The 17,985-nt window shown below is 36.2% G+C and overlaps 1 protein-coding gene across 2 annotated transcripts in view; it reads left to right on the plus strand.

Annotated features, from left to right (window-relative positions):
- The window catches only part of l3mbtl3 (L3MBTL histone methyl-lysine binding protein 3), a 44,218-nt gene that overhangs the window by 18,288 nt on the left and 7,945 nt on the right, over positions 1–17,985 (plus strand). For both annotated transcript variants that reach the window (XM_066699395.1, XM_066699405.1), the window contains exons 11-19: positions 349–500; positions 3,590–3,666; positions 5,424–5,509; positions 5,601–5,711; positions 7,058–7,172; positions 8,149–8,251; positions 14,242–14,391; positions 14,557–14,688; positions 17,384–17,475. In XM_066699395.1, the coding sequence (XP_066555492.1) occupies positions 349–500; positions 3,590–3,666; positions 5,424–5,509; positions 5,601–5,711; positions 7,058–7,172; positions 8,149–8,251; positions 14,242–14,391; positions 14,557–14,688; positions 17,384–17,475 (1,018 nt within the window). The remainder of the gene's footprint in view (positions 1–348; positions 501–3,589; positions 3,667–5,423; positions 5,510–5,600; positions 5,712–7,057; positions 7,173–8,148; positions 8,252–14,241; positions 14,392–14,556; positions 14,689–17,383; positions 17,476–17,985) is intronic.

Consider the following 17,985-nt stretch of genomic DNA (forward strand, 5'->3'; position numbering starts at 1 on the left):
TCTTAAAATGATAAAGATAGAGCTGAGTAACTTTATTTTAGTCATTTCTGTTTTAAGATTGATGGCTTCAATGCTTCATACTAAAGTAAGAATTGTTTAGTTGGTTTCTTCCATTCAGCTTTCTCCGTCAGCCAGCTGTTACTAGTAATTTCTATTTCCAATTACCTTATTCCACAAGGGTCTTTTTTCTAACCATAAAACTGAGCTAGGCCACAGGAGGGATTTAGGTATGCATTTTGTACAGCACAGTTATGCAGTCAAAAAGACTGACAGGTTATTTTCACTTATTTCTTGTTGCTGTGACATACATCTTGACATTGAAATAATAAGCACATTTCTGTATTCCAGACAGTCACTCCATTAGGTTTTCGAATAGGAATGAAGCTGGAAGCTGTTGACAAGAAAAATCCCACTTTCATCTGTGTTGCTACAGTAACAGACATGGTGGACAGTCGATTCCTAGTGCACTTTGATAACTGGGATGAGAGCTACGACTACTGGTAAAGCATAACATAATTTTCTCCTTGGTTCCCTTTATATGGCTGCTATTTGTTAATAAAATGTTTATTGAAATCACATTAGAATAAAACAGGGAAGCAGTCTAGTCCCGGTATTTTCAGTTCCTATCTTGAATGTGATTGGTGGAGGTGGGATGAAGTGTTGACAATCAGCCACACTTGTACCATGTTTGATGCTTCTAAATCTGCAAAAGCAGAAGAGCATATAATGAAAATGTCAAGTTGTTGATATTTCAAAATAAATATTATAATTGGGAAAATAATGAATTTACAAATGCTAAACCTATGATGAGAATGAAAATGCAGAATAAAACAACAGCATACACTATAAGTATGGTGACACGCCTCTATCCATCAGTAAAGGGTTGTAATATACGGTTCTTTGTTTTTGTGTTTTTAAGTAGACCATGACTGCCAGTGTGGATGGTGATTTTTGTATTTTCTGTTTCGTTTCATGTCTTTGTAGTAGTAGTGGCTAAAACCACTAGATGGTGCTGAGTGAATTTCCCATGTTGGCTTATAAGCATATGTTATCCTGGTAGATTTATATAATTTATCTGGTAATATAATAATTATTTATTTACATGTATACTGTTATGTATTTTTAATAGACAAAGAAGGCAAAGAAATTGAAACGAGAGGTTGTATTCATAAAACTATCCCAAATACTTATCAGGTATATTTGTTACAAAGTACATTTATAGACCTCCCCCACTAATACTAGTTGTGTTCATAGGTTTCTGACTATACATTCAATATGAAGTCTTTCTGAGAGTCATTTAAATTGTGCATTGCTGTACTGATACACAAATAACAAATAATATACAAATGTAATCCATTATTCAAACAGTATTTTGTTACAAATGCAAAATAGATTTCTCTGAAAACAGTTCCTGTACTTAATTAATAGTTATGTAATAATTTAATAAAATGAATAATATTTGAAAATATTTATTTCTCACAAACATGTCTATTTATGCTCAAATATTGCATTTATTGTAAGGTGCAATTTAATTGATTTTGTATCCATTTGCTTTGATATTATTCTAAATTGACTGTTTATTTCATTTCTTTTTAATTTGTAAGATTATACATCTAAAGGCTGGATTGGGAATTGTAGGCTATGATTTTCTGATGATACTTATTTTATAAAGTATACTGCTGTTAGCTGTTCACATAGAAGGATACAGGGTTCTCTTAGGGTTTAGGTTAACAGGTGGGAAGTGTAAAATAGTAAGGTTATAATTTGCCCTTGTCAGGCTAAACAGATATTTATCAAACAAACTAGGTTATGCGGCTCACTTCCTTGATTAGCGGCTAACCATAGGCAAGTCTGGTGACCTTGTGCCTCACTGTCAGAATTGTGTACAAGAAAGAAAATTAATATCTGCTTTTAGTGGTTGTTTTAGCTGAATAATGCATGTTAATCTATACATTATAAGGTAGAGGCCCTGTGGCCGTTTTGTGAGTCGACTGTTCAAATGTAGTACATCAGTGAGGCAACTCAGAATTAGGATTCTTTGGAGTAGCATTATAAATATAGCATTGCCTGAAGGGACCACAAATCACAGATGGAAGATTTATTAATTTCTGTGCCGCACTAATTATTAGGGGATGCATTTTGTTAATTACTGAGCTATACTGCAGCAAAGTAACTAACACATGCAGTCTATAAAGCAGTTCCCTACAGGAAAACACCATCTTTTTATCTTTACAACACTCATTTTTTTTCTATTTACACTGGATAGCAATATAATTTATTGCCTGAATTTTGTGAATTTTTGTAAAAATACATTAGGTTTACAGATTAGATAATTCAAAGTGAAATGCCTGGGGAAAAAACAAAAACAAATTATGTTACTAAGCAGGTTAACGTGGGTAGGAGAAACATTAGAGCAAATTGTAGTTGGACCTCCAAAATAATATTAATCTAGGTTATGCAATACTGAGTGGCAGACCAAGGTTTTCTGCAACCAATTCCTACAGGTGAGGATTCGATATGAGATAACTACCAATTCCAGACAAAGCTGTTGCCAAAGCATTCCAATAGGAGGAAATACGAGTGGGACACACACAGCATTGGAAAAATAGATTACAGTGAGTTTGAAAAGTGCAAAGGCCAGTCAGAGATGAACCCCTTGAGCAACTGGATGACAGAAGCAACTCACAGCTCCAGATGAAGACTGACAACCAGTAGACTGAGTGTTTCCCAGCAGCAGATGTGTAGGGTTTGAACAAGTGACCCACTCCTGTGCTAGATATGATATTTTCAATGGCGTGCCCGAGCCAGGGGAGCGTCCCACTAAAATTAAATGATCCTTATGCAATGGCCACAATCCAATGCGGCACATACAGAGTTTCTCCACTAATCTCAAACATGTTGCTGTGCTTAGAGGAATAAAGCTCCTACTGAAGCCAAACAGTAGAGCGGCAAATGCAGTGTGTCAGTGTATCCCCTCTGGCTTTCCAAACAACACTGAAAGGGCTTAGAAGGGACAACTCTGTTTATCCTGAATCCCTACCCAGTAGAAAAGGGGATGTGTAGTTCCTGACAAGCTTTTGAAAATATAGCTTACTGAACATGTTCGGAAATGGGCCATTTATGCTTTTAAGTGTCTTAATGACATGCTCAGCTCCTTATACCTTCAATTTATTTACTGAAATGTGTAGATTATTTTAGTTTTATAATTGTTGTTATCCTTGTGTTTATGTACAGCTTTATTTTGTGTTAGTATTTTGATATGTTTGTGTGTGTTTATTAAACCTTTTATGTAAGTCACTGTGGATAAAGGTGCATGCTAAATAATTTAATAATAATAGTAACACTAATAATTAATACTAATAAAGCATATGTGAATGAAAGATAACTGGTAGAGGAAAGGAACATATGGTCAGCAACCTGAAAACTGTTGTTAATAAATACTGTTGTTAATAATACTGTTGAAATCTTGTTAATATCATATTCGATATGTTAACAATATTGGAAGTCATGATTTGTACCATTTTTGTAAGTATATTTTGTGAAAGTGCTCATCAGCTTCATTCATTTATTGCTTGTATTTTGCTTTTAGGTGTGATGCAACAAGTCCATATATTCACCCAGTTGGCTGGTGTAAGGACAATGGAAAGATCCTCACCACACCTCCAGGTGAGTCAATAAAGATTGCATTAACAGAGATTTAGTTCTGGAGCAGTGATCCTCCTTACACACATTGTATCCATTATCATTATCCATTAACATTCCTTCTGATATATATTCATATGGTGGTTTTGAAATAATTTTGAGCATAGTTTACTCTGTGAATTATATGTGCCAATGTTGTTTATTAAGTGTACTATAAATAAGAAAATGTTAAAGATTACAAATAAGAGGACATCCTAAAATGAACCCAGTTAATTGGTTTCCACAATGTGGCTTGTTAGTTTGTTACATACACCCAGCATTCCCATAGCCCTGTTTTTTGTGTCAGAAAGCAAATCTCACTTAAGTCTTGTTGCTAGCTAAATAGATGCAATTATTTTGACCTTTTCATGTAGGGAATAGGCTACCTTTCACTAATGGGATTAATCTTGTCATTCATTGAACTCTCTAGTCTAACACTGTTCTTTTTATATTTCAAACAGTACAATTTCAATTCAATTTCAATTGTTCTCATTTGTAGGTACAAACAGGTGTTAACATATGAATTATAGCTCTTAGGTAAATCTGAGATTTATCTGATACTATTTAAAATGCTCTTTCTAAAACGTTAATTTTGTGTTTTGCTTAGATAATATTTGTGTATATATATATATATATATATATATATATATATATATATATATATTTGTATTTGATTACACATTCTAAATGGGGCCATGCTAGTGGAGTATGTAGTTTTATTATTAGCATCATTGTTTTTATCAATCACATTATATTATGTACAAATAAATAGCATACACTTTTCCCTTAGTATTATATCTTCTCATTGTCTGGATGAGGTTGTTAACAAGTTAGTATAAGTATTTATAAAATGTTCATATGTAGTTCAGTTGAACACATTAACATCTGCATTTCAGGTACGTGTTAACTGTATGTAAAACATAGAATTGATCTTAATTTGACTAAAATACTGTTTCCTTAGTTCAGTTTTATGTCACTAATATAAAGAAAGTGTATCACAACAAATTCTAATCCCTTTCCCCATCCACATTGAATTTCAAGTGCCATTATTTAATCTTTTGTGTTGTTTTAATTTAAATGTATGACAGATTGATATTTTTTTTATTTACAACACCCTTGCTTTAATGACAAACAAGACAATTGATTTAAATTTTCCAGACTTTGTAAGAGTGGTCTGCGTTTTCTTAAGAGTCTCTCGTTTGATGTATCTGCCAAGGGGTTTGATTTTTGCATTTGTTTCTACCCCTCAAGTATTTTTTAATTAAACGGTGGGAACTTGGATGGCTTTAAATGTAAGCTTAGTTGATGCTCCTGTCTGCTTTTGTTTATTCTTATGAATAATTTCTGTGTAAATTTACATAGTGAAAAGCCCTAAGAGGAATTTGAAAAGACAAACTGTGCCAACATTCTGTTGTTTTAATGTTTATTACTCGTACAAACCAAGCAGCAGCAGACGGTGCGGTAAACAGTGCATGTGAACAGCAGTAATCCAGGGCTCTAGCCTCAGTAGGTAGCCTAAGCATAGCCACATGGGTGATTGAACATGATTTCTACCATGTTTTCCATGGCTAATTGTGATATGGGTAGCTGAACAGTTCTTTTAAGTATCATCTTATATTTAATTCCCTTGCTAATTCTTAATGCTTAATGCTTAATAGGAAATATATTGGTTCAATAAGGAGAAGAATAATGTGAAATATTTATCAATGCAAAACCTTCACAATGCGATTCATTTCTTACAGACTACCCAAATGCTAAAACGTTCTCTTGGGAAAGATATTTGGACGAAACTAACTCATTACCAGCACCTGCAAGAGCATTTAAAGTGGTAAAGATGCTATTTTCATTCACCTACATACTTTTCTGAAAGTTAAAAGTGGCAGTGTATTGATATTTCATATCGAAATCTCTCCTTCTAGAAACCGCCCCATGGCTTTCCAAAATACGCAAAACTGGAAGCTGTTGACAAACGGAACCCTATGCTCATCAGAGTAGTTACCATTATAGATACAGATGATCACAGAATTCTGGTAAGGCTTGGGGTGCTTACAACTACCCTTCTCTTCTCCAATGTGAAAGTATTCACATTACAATTTAACTATATACTTCAGAAGCAGCTGTTATACATAATGGTCTGTTTCTGCAATTCTTTTGCATAACTATGTTGTGTGTTATCAGATTTATTTTCCCCATAAATGTTAACATGTGACTCCTTAAAGGCCATTGCTCAGTAGAGGCCTTTGTTAATAGATAGTTGCTCCTGTACCAAAGCTTTATTCATTCTGTTGGGGTTGTTAAAGGGGTGGTGATTACAATAATGATTTATTATGTATGTTGGACAAATGTATGTTAGACCAATATGAACCCCTTTGCTTTAAAAGTTGCCTTTTTAACTCCTGCTTTACCTAAGTATTTGTTTTCTTCAGCATCTCTATATGTGCATGTCAATGAGATACATATTTTAATTAACCTTTTCCAATCAGCAGAGAAACTAGTATGAATCAGTTTAGACAGGTGCGACCTTATTGAAAGTCCACAGGGGGCAGCAGTGCTACAGCACAGTCCAGCACATGTCGCCTTGTACTTGTACCACTCAGTGCTCTCCTTTTCTTTAACCTCAGTCTCACCATGTCAGAAATATTTAATTATATCCTGTAATTCACTCAAATCAATACTCCACTTCTCCCTATATCCTCAGTTTGATGACTTTAACCTGTTTTCTTAGCAAACATTCTCTGTCACCAGTTGAGCAAACTGTCTCTAAGTCTCTCACCTCTACCTCCTCAATTCCAAGTCCTTATTGCTGTTGGTGTGTTAAGGTTCAGTATCTTTCAGTATTTCAGTCCAATAATATTTTTTTTCCTTATTAATTTTCCTTCCAAAAACATAACTGTCACACTCTCTGAACTGCTATTTCAGCAGATTTTCCACTTCCCACAAGCACACACACACACAATGCCTACTGTTAAATCCCCCTGCGCCATGTGGACAAAACCGTTTTATATGCTGGCCAGCTTGCCAGTCCCCAGGGTTTGGTCTAATTGCAACAACAAATAAGAAATCACAACTTGAAAGACAGGTTAACTTTCATAGGATTCTTCCCACTAATCCCAGGGGTGCCCCCATGCTCTTCGTACCCACTGTTGTGTGTATGCAGTGGCAGAGAGACTAATTAGTCTCGAGATGAGACTAACCTCAATCAATTTGCCACCCACACTGGATGCAGACGTATTATAATATAATATATCTATGCCTGCGTGCATTTGGATATAACCAATCATTGTGGCTGAGGGATATGTGTTATGAAATTAAGGAAAGCAACAACAAAAAATAAATGAGCAGTGAATAACTCTCCGCTGTCTTGTTTGGCATCTAGATTCACTTTGATGGCTGGAGTGACGAGTATGATTACTGGGTAGATACAGACAGCCCTGACATCCATCCTGCTGGCTGGTGTGCTAAGACCGGCCATCCCCTTCAACCCCCGATCAGTGAGTCATTTAAAATCCGCTGGCTTGCAAAGTTGTTTTGATTCTTTTTGGATTTTTTTTTTTAGTTTTTACAACTGACAGGTATCCAGAACCTTTCAACAAAAGCAAGGACCAAGTGCAGACTGCTTTATGGTAGAGCCCTCTCTCAGCTGAAAACAAATCCCTCATTACAGAGTGGTTGCCAGCCAACTCCTATTGCCTGAGGAGTCGTCATCTCTTTTTTTTTTTACTTGGTACTTTTCATGATGCTGCTCTTAAAAAAGGACAAAGTTGCCCAGAGCAACTGGGATATGTAAACAAGGAAACTGGGACATGGATAGTCATTATTATTAGGTTAGAATTATTAAACCACAGCTATAAAACCATTTTGATATTTGAAGTATTATAGGTATTTTATGTTTCACCCATTTGTCTTTTTCTGTTTGTAATTTTCCTGAGTGTAAATATAGACTAAAAATTGACATAAAATAACATATGTATGAAGATTTTGTTTGCCAATTTATTTTATTTAGTCAAAAATGTGCTTTACCTTGTTGATGTGGAAGCTGACTGAACTTTTAACTGTCACCTTTTCTGCTGATGGCTTTCCTGTATAATGGTGTCCATGGTAACAAAGAGTACTCTCGATAAAACTGCAGCAGTTGTTTTGTGGTTTCTGAAAACAAGATGCATTTGTTAGAGAGACATTACGATTCAAATGTCAGTTAACTTGCTTTTAGATAACAGAATAAAGAAAAGCTGTAGCTTTGTCAATCGAAGTGTGAACAAACCCATTGTAGTCATAACAAGAAATGTATTTAATTATATTAATACATATATATTAAACTAGACAGTTTTTTAAATATATACCTACTTACCCCTAATACTGTAATTATTGTAAACAAACCATTATTTAAAATATGAAAAACATTATGTGATGCCCTGTTTTCTGCTACTTTCAATTCTAGCTTATGCTTTCTTTTCTAATATCATGTAGGTCCACAGGAAATGTTTGAATCCTCAGAGCAAGGTGGCTGTCCAACTCCAGGATGCAAAGGGGTGGGACACATAAAAGGGGCCAGATACTCTGGCCATCACAGGTACTCTTTGTTGGATATAGTTGTGTTTGCTTTCCCATTTAGTTTATTTTAATATTATTTTAAAATCAGATTTCCTATTGTATTGAATGCAAGGCAGCATGGTGGCACAGTGGTTGACACTAGGGGCCAGAGGTCGACTCGGCCTTGTGTGTCTGCCTGTATGGAGTTTGCATGTTTTCCCTGTGGCCATGTGGGGTTTTGCCAGATGCTCTGTCTTACTCCCACTTTATTATTATTATTATTATTATTATTATTATTATTATTATCATTATTATTATTATTATTTATTGGTAGATGCCCTTATCCATGGCGACTTACAAAAAATAAGAGCAAAGATCATAGACTGGCATCCCATCCTGGGGGTACCCTATTGTGTGCCCAGTGTCCATGAGGTTAGGCTCCAGCTCCCTGTGACTATGTAATGGATTAAGTGGTTGTTGAAAATGAATGGATGGATAGATTATGCTTTTGCTCAAAGGTAAAATGCAAAAATACAGGGAAGAACTGCAAATCTTACACATCATAGAGGAATCTTTAACTGACTGAAGCCTGACTGACTAAATCCTTCATTTAACAGTTAAGCATATCATTTGTTCAGTGATGTAGCTGAGAGCTCAGAAGGAATTCAATGTTTATAACCAAGGAGTTATTGAGGACAAGAAGGATGCCACCTTTCCAACACGTCAGTTAGTCAAATTTCTGCCCTGCTAGAGCTGCTCCAGTCAACTGTAAGTGCTGTTATTGTGAAGTGGAAACGTCTAGGAGCAACAACAGCTCAGCCGTGAAGTGGTAGACCACACAAGCTCACAGAACGGGGCCGCTGAGTGCTGAAGCGTGTAGTGCATAAAAATAGTATGTCCTCGATTGCAACAATCTGTACCAAGATCCAAACTGCCTCTGGAAGCAACATCAGCACAAGAACTGTTAATCCGGAGTTTCATGAAATGGGTTTCCATGGCCGAGCAGTCTTACACAAGCCCTAGAGACCCCGTTCATATTTGCGGTTTTAGGAGGCCTAAGTGCGTCACATATGCGGGTGAGAAGGAGGCCTAAAAGAAATGCATCCTGGGAATTAAACAAATCTGCTCAAACAAACCAGTTACTCATGACATTAGGTCTGCTTACAGGTGTGTGCGATGTATTTATAATCACAACTTATTAATATTGATATACATAGGCTATTGGTCAGTTCTGTATTTTCTTTGAAAGTAATCTTAACCCTTTGCAGCCAAAGCTTTCTAATATAATTAAGAAATGTGCTGGTTCAATGGGGAATCAAAATAATATATTTCCCTTTTCAAATGTCTATCTTCGGTTCTGCAAGTCTAAAAGTGCTGTTATACAATTCACCCAAAAGCGAAGCACATTTATTAGGACATCTACATTAATTCACAAGAAATTGTATGCATTAGTTATCAATAGCCAGTTGAGATTTATAATCTGAAAATGTGCATTGCATACACACACACACACACACACACACACACACACACACACATACAGTACATATAATATATTACAGTAGTAGTTCAGAAGTGTCCGTCTCTTCGGTGCTTCTGCAGGTCAATGTGTCTCATGCAATCCAAGCTGCTGCTCAGTGTTTCTTCTGAGTTCCTCGGAAAAACATGCAGCCTTTTCTCTGGACTCCACTGTGTTTGTTGTTGTTGATCTTTGCATTTTTATTTTCCTTTTAACTTGGTCGGGTGAGCAATTGACAGCCATCGAAAGCAGCCTTCTGTGATAATTTCTATAGTTATATCCTCATAGTCACTTCTTTTGGTTTATCTTCCATCCACATTGTAAACAGCGCTTTAATTTCTGCATCATCCCAGTTGTCACCTCCAACGCGGGCATTTGTAATTGTACTGCTCAGCTCAATATAATCGCATTTCGGTTTGGATAGTAAACAGCTGGTCTCGTTTTTAAAATGCATTGATTTGATTGGAAACCTGCTTCGGTTAAATTTATATCGTTTTAATGCAAAATTCGGATAATAAAATTACCTGTTCCTGTTCACAATTTCACAATGCACTTTTCATGTGTAAAATGCATACTGTTAAATTTCAGACTTCAGATTTCAGACAATCATATATACTTATATAGCAAGTTTACCAGCTACACACTTTTATTTTAATTGACCGAGTAGTTTGAACTGTTTACATCATTATAACTTATTATTACTTATGAGCGTATACTTTTTTATATATATAAAGATGTGAGCTAGCGAAATGTATCAGTACATTTAAGGCTATAGATCGATATGCCTTTCAAACAATATAGAGAAAATACTGTTTGTCGTGTACAGTGGTGTGAGCTGTTTTGGTGCCTGCGTTTATACTGCGTTGGCGAGAAGCGGCGTCTCCTTTGAATCAGTCTCTGGGGGCGGGCTTGAGTTGTGTCACGCACTGACGCTTTCCACACGGCCCAGAGCCCGGCACGTTCATATTCACATTTAGGCCACCTCAAAAGATTTAGGCCGGGTCAAAAAGTGGGACTAGTTTTGACCTGACCCAGGGCCACCTTAAATCTATCGGGGTCTATGATCACCATGGGCAATGCGTCGGCTGAAGTGGTGTAAAGCTTGTCGCCATTGGATTCTAGAGCAGTGGAAATGCGTTCTCTGGAGTGATTAATCTGGGTTTGGTGGATTCCAGGAGAACGCTACCTGCCCCAATGCATAGTGCCAACTGTAAAGTTTGGAGGAGGAGGAATAATTGTCTGGGGTTGTTTTCATAGTTTGGTCTCAGCCCCGTAGTTCAACTGAAGAGAAATCTTAACGCTACAGCATACAATGACATATTAGTTAGTGGAAGGCCTTGTCCTGTTTCAGCAGGACAATGCCCCCATGCATAAACATACTTTTGGCCATGGAGAGTTATGTATTGACTACCCATGTATTCACTGAAATCAGTGTAATACATTATGGAAATTGCTTTGCCTACGTATTAATGCAGGTACACTTGCATGAGTAGTGATTAATCATATCTGTTATTAATGTATTTGAAATTTGATTGTTCTAAAGGAATACATTTATTATTAATTCAATCCAAGGCTACTTTTTTAATTAGTATTACTATTCACAGTAGCCATAGGCGTTAGGTGATATTTTTTTCACAAATACTGATTATTTATATATTTATATATATATATATATATATATATATATATATAGTGGTGTTGCATCAGCAAATTACAAATTCTATTGGACAAATATGCTAATGTGCAAACCTTTTTCTCACTGAATGTGTAACACCTTCGTCAGATAAATTAGCAAAGCATTACTGCAAAATAATAAAATTAAAGCCCCAGAGATATGAGAGCATACATTATAGCTCCCTGTCTCAACCCTGTCCTGTCTAGTGAGATAGGAATATCAGTATGTAAATTGTACATTGCAAAGGCTCCCAGTCAATTTATTGTTTTGTCTTCAAATGGTCTCTACATTTTCTTTTGGTGTTTATCTCATAGGAACCTTTGGCTATAGTCACCACTAGCATTAGAACATAAGAACGTTTACAAACAAGAGGAGGATATTCGACCCATTATACTTGTTTGGTATCCATTAATAACTAAATGATCCAAGGATACTATCCAATCTATTTTTAAATGTTCCCAAATTTTCAGCTTCAACCACATCGCTGGGGAGTTTGTTCCAGATTGTGACAACTCTCTGTGTTCCATCTTAAATGCCTTGAAGCCCAATTTCCATTTGTGTCCCCGGGTGCGTGTGACCCTGCTGATCTGGAAAAGTCCCCACCTCTGTTCCAGTGTTAAAAGGTTCAGATCACTCATTAAGAACCTACCCCCAGGAATCTAGAGTTGTGCAAAGCATAAAATGTGCACAAAGTATAAGCTATATTTCTTATTAAAATATATACATTTGATATCTGGTCTCACATTTAAGATTTAGAAGTTGACCTGCAAATATATAGATGTATTAAATGTTGTTAGATACGTGTTTGCATATCGTGTATCACAGGGGAGAACAAGCAGGATTCAAAAGTGGATATAACATGATGGAACACATTCAAGCCATCCAAGCAAAAATAGAAAGTGCAGAGAACATGAGCTTCCACTGTGCCTGGGCTTTACTGACCTTTGATTCAATTAAAACAGATTTAATCATCAGTGCTCTTTGAAATCAAAACACGCAGGCAAAGTACATTAATCTTATTAAGTAGATCTACAACAATGCCACATCAACAATCGGATCCCATCAAGACACTGACAAGATCAAGATCAAAGGAGTGGCTCCACAAGTCTAGTGTTCAAGACTGAGACTGAGGGGGGAGAATGAATTTACACAGCTTATGATTTGCCGATGACATAGTGATCTTTGCCAAAACACCTGTAGACCTACCAAGAACTCTGGATGCAAGCAGAAAAATGTATGAGTAAAACCAAAGTCATGTTCAATAGCTTTGTGATCAGTATTAAATAAAGAATCTCATAACATATGCATATGTGTTATGCAGACACACTATGAGCAAATGGGATCTAGAGCAAAATAGGGTTTTTAAGCAAAACAAAAAATTGCCAACTGTTAATACACAGCTGTGTTGTTATTGTTGGATGTAAATTGTTAGGAAGAGCCATTGATAGGAAGGGAGCTGAATGATTAAATCACCATGAAGGGCAAAGCATGAGTACAGTACTATTTGTATGGGAAAGAGTTTGTATTTATAGGAACAGTGAGGTGGTGAAAGACTAAACAATTGAGGAAAGCTTCAAATAATCAGTTAAATTGTATAATCTGATTACTGTAGATAGGCAAGACTGAAAATGGATTTGTTAAAGGTTTTAAGAAAAGGCATTTTGGAAATGTCAACAATTTGTGTTTTTTCTTTTCTTTTTTTCATGATCGATCGATTTTGGTCCAGCTAATTAGATTTTATGAGTAATTCATGAAAATGTACTAAAATATATTCACTATTAAAAACGAATTATACAGAACAGTGATTTTTAGATTATGCATTTAATAATGCATGCTCTTTGAGTACACATATTAAATAAACTAAATCAATGTGTAAGGTAAACTTTGCATTTGAATGAGAACCTTCTTGCAGTTAATCAACGAATCTTCCATAACAGTTATCAGTCACATCACAGTACATTTTTGATTATAAATAAGCTGCAAAATGGAACAGAGTATTACATATCAATAATTATGCTTTAAAGATGGTAAATTAAAAAAATAAGATCTGTCTTTGTATACAATTGGGGTGGGCTGTTGCAAATTTAATCAAAATTATAGTAATGGCCATTTAACAATTTAAAAGATTGATTTTTAAATTTCATATAGATGTATACTGTATGCATAAAGCCTCCTACTGTATCTAATTTGTGTTAAGTGTTTTTTTTTTTTTTTTTTTCCTGTAATCTGTATCCCTAGAATTTCCATTCTGCTTATACAATAAGTATGCTACTTCTGAGGAGTTTCTAAGATTTTAGTATTAAAATGCTATTTTACTATGGTGTTTTAATTGTCAGTTTGTGTACATAGAATATTAAATATGTCTGCAGTGAATGCAGACAGAAAACATTTTACCAGTTCCTGATTATGCTAAATATTTGTGATAGTAGCCAGCAAAGAATGAGAAGTTTAGAATAGAAAAGCTAACAGCTAGTAGATGACTTGATGTTTTATTCTCACATTTACAAGCTGGTTATGTTATTATGGTATTGTTGTTTACAGTAAATTTCATTTATATGCAAAACATTTTTTCCCCTTGTGATTTTTTTTTTTACTAGACTTGATCCTAATCAACATGTTCATTTTGCTTAAGCAATGAACAAAAGCCTACTAAACCAGATCTAAACCATGGCACGTCAGGGGAGCCCATTGAGATGTATTATGGCCTGGTTGGTGATGAGAGAGAAAGCAAACCTGACCTTGTTCATGCATTTTTATGTTGGAGCACAACCAGCTTTGCTATGAAGTAAGCTTTTTTTATTTCAGTGTATCACAGTGTTTGTGGTTTTGTTTTCAGTGCCGTAGGATGCCCGTATTCTGACATCAACATCAACAGGGACTCTGTGCTTCCAGACCGGCTCAGTGGGGAGATGCCTACAGCAAGCCTAGCCATGCCAAAGAACAGGAAAGGAGAGCCAAGCATTGAACCAACATGCCCTACAGTCGCGTAAGGATTGTATATTTCTCTCTTACATGAGTAAAGCACATTTCAAATAGCACTAGCTTTTGCCAATTTTATTACACATGATTCAAAAGCAGAACAAATAGTCAGGAGTCATCTGTCAAATAAGTGAAATGTTGTCTTTTTGTCTCTTCTATTATTTCTTGGCAGAAACATAAGCTCAAACCAAAATAATCACAGCAAGACAAGTGGACTGCAAAAGTTAGGTGCAGAGGAAACAAATGGAGAACCCCCACCTAAAAAGCCAACTTTGTGTGACAACAAAGGAAAGAAGCATAACAGGTCTGCCATTGTACCCATTATGTCTATTTCAGAATCTGGCTTTTGAATGGATTTGTAATTTTGTTTCATGCTAACATCAATAGGTTTACTGTATATCTAAACTAATTTGAAAGAACATATTTTGGTGTATATGTGAATTTAGCTAGTTTTTGATATTAGAAAGATCTACACATTATTATTTAGATTAATAGCATTGTCTCTCAGTAATGGAATTTTCTGGATTGTTTTTTAGTACTTTTCTCTGTTTTTTTTGTTATATTCTATTACTTTTGATGATAGAAGCGTCTGAAGCACATTCATATTCAGCAAGTGGGTTTGGCTTTTGCTCTATTGACTAGAGAAAGAGCTAGAATTCTCTTTATAGGGATATATGGCCGGGAATTGCTTGAAGGGAAGTATTCACAAGCAAGCTCAAAAAGCTATATAAGTAGAGCAGGGGTGGCCAACCCTGTTCCTGGAGAGTCGCAATCCTGCAGGTTTTGCAGATCTCACTAAATCATCAATCACTGGATACCTTGACCGCAGGGACATTATGCCTAATTAAGACCCTCAATTGTCTCAATAAAGCAGTTAACGATTGGGATAGAAAAAAAAAACGGTAGGCCCTGTGGTCCTCCAGGACCTGGTTGGCCACCACTGAAGTAGAGGATAAGCACAGTGCAGAGTTGTTACTAATCGGTTGTAGTGAATTGAATGGAGGACCAGTAGAGTGGCACTGAAGGAAATTAGGAATTGCAAAGAAACCAGTTGATAGAAGCAGCAGTAATGTCAGGGCAACAGAGATACTGAATATTGCCACAGCAATTTTTAGGAAATTATTATTGTTGGGCTACCAAGATAGTTTGTATATGTTTATTTAATGAGTGAATACAAATCCCTCTTGTGAAGCTTTACTGCAGAGTCCTCTGCCTACTCCATCCCTCTGTCTCACTCCAATCCATATGGAGCCTGAAGCATCCAATAACAATATTTAATCAAACTTTGGGCATTTTGAACAAAGCTGAGTTTTCTCAGGGACAGTGCAATTAGTAAATGCTGCAGTGTGATTAGCCCTTTATCACAGCAGACCACAGAATATTTGTGATTTCTTCAGAGAGGAAAGATACTCCTCTGCTTTCACACATGGATTGTCTGACATTACTTAACAAACCAATACAGTTTGATAGATCCATTTCAGTCTCATGTTTACTTCATTTTGAACCATTATAGGGCAAAAAAATGTTACATTTGGCTTTAATAGCTGTTTCTTGTAAACTGTATTCTGTAGATGTGCTGTCATGATAAAGGATCAAGAGGAGATGTTTAAAATTGTGTGCATGAACACTGGAGGACTACTTAATTGAAGCCCTGCTTATAAATCTTTATACTAAAATCAGGTGTTTTGTTGAGTTGTCAGTTTTTGTCCAGCTGGTTAGCTTTTAAAATCCCCAAAATGGAGCACTACAAAAAACAAGCCTTGATGAGTCAAGGGCAAACTTCAGTCTGTTAACATCACATCCAGAAAGAATTGGAATAAGCAGTGTTTTCACAATGAACAAGGTGACTTAAATCTGTGGAAGTTATTCTGACAAAAAGTGCACTCAAAGTTGACTCTTCTCACATCTTCAATCTCCTGCATTCTAATTTACAAACCATTGACTACATTTTTTATGAAACTCAAAAGTTGGCATAAATAAGACAAAAATGAGACGATCTATGCATAATTTAATTATATGAACAAATTAAATCATATTGTAGCGATCCTGGCGGGTGGCTGCAGGGAGTGTGTGTGCGCGCGCGTGTGTCTTTTGCCAGTAGGGCTGTCCAAGGGATGGGGGTGTGTAAAGTGTGTATCGTGGGTGGGCGGGTCGGTTCGGGGACCCTGTGTGTCGGCCTGTCTGTAAGTATGTGTGTATATGTGAATGCATGTGTCTGGGAGTAGTTATTTTTGGGTTAGGGAGGGATATTGTTAGGTGGAAGGGTCATGTGGCTTCCACCGTCTCCTGGATGGTATCGCCAGGGAGCGGCGATTGGCGGGTGGAAGTCATGTGGCCCGGGGGGGTATATTAGGTGATGGTGACGCGCCGCTCGGAGAGTTTGAAGAGAGGCGTAGACAAAAGCAGACCTGAGTGACGTTCTGAGGAGAGATAGCTTGGAGGGAAAGTTGAGGTACCTCCCGGTATCTTCATTAAATCTAGGTTTTGTTTGAAATCTGTTGTTTTACATTTATTTATTTCATCATCGACCTCCAGACCCAAGGTCGCTACAATATTATAAACCCAAAGCATTATATACTTTTTTGAACGTGTAATTACTATTATACCATATTTGTATATTTATTTTGTTAGACAAGCACTGCTCACATACTGTAAAGTTGTTTATTTTTGTTTTTCTTTTTTATCTCCTTTGAAGAGGATCTTAAAGAAGTAAATCGATAGCTACCTGTTGAATGAAGTATCAAAACAAACTGAGCAGAATTTCTACTGTTCTGACAAGGTCTGATGAGAATATGAAATCAAGTCGATCGTCACTGTCATGTGTACTTCAGCTTTGGCAGTAGCTTAGGCTGTGGGTGGCTTATACAAAAATAAACAGCTCTCCTCAATGACTGTATTTTTAAAATAGAGTACAGCATGTATTGTTTTTTTCCCCAATTTCCTTATTTTTAGTATATCTATGGTCAGCTGTTAAATATTTTTTGAAATGCTCCTTTCAGAGTGGGACGTCCATGTAAACAAAGAAAGATTGAAGAGGAATTGGAGGAGGCGGAGACAGAAAGCGAGGTGTCCTCGATAACTGAAACCAAAGGTATGCTCATAAATTTAACATAATAAAACAACAATAGGCTATATAACCCTGCTACCATGAAAAGGGGGCTTATTCATCAGCTTTACATCCATACCTCTCTAACTCCATCCCAATTAGTTCTCATCCTCATCTGAAATTAGCATGCTAATGGCTCGTAATAAATAACTAATTAAGCAGCCTGCCTGTACATACATGAAGATATTTCCCAGGGAATATCTGTTTCTTTCTCTTTCCTTCCTAAAATGTTTGAGTCATTAGTCACGAGACATATTACACAGTTGTAGCAGGCATTTTAATGAAAGATCTTGCCTGGTTTCTTTCTTCTGGTATTTGCTAAGTGCCTTCTGCCTTTCACATATCTCCCCATAACATGCTGCTGATAGATCAGATAGTGTTTTAAGTTTTGCCTTCATTGCACAGGAGACTTCAAATTGAAGTCTAAATCCAGAAATCAATACATAAACAAAGACTTACTACTACTGTCTTGTGAAAGATATTTAAACTATATTA

The sequence above is a fragment of the Amia ocellicauda genome, chromosome 1 (assembly GCF_036373705.1).
Source record: "Amia ocellicauda isolate fAmiCal2 chromosome 1, fAmiCal2.hap1, whole genome shotgun sequence".
Classification (NCBI taxonomy): Eukaryota; Metazoa; Chordata; class Actinopteri; order Amiiformes; family Amiidae; genus Amia; species Amia ocellicauda.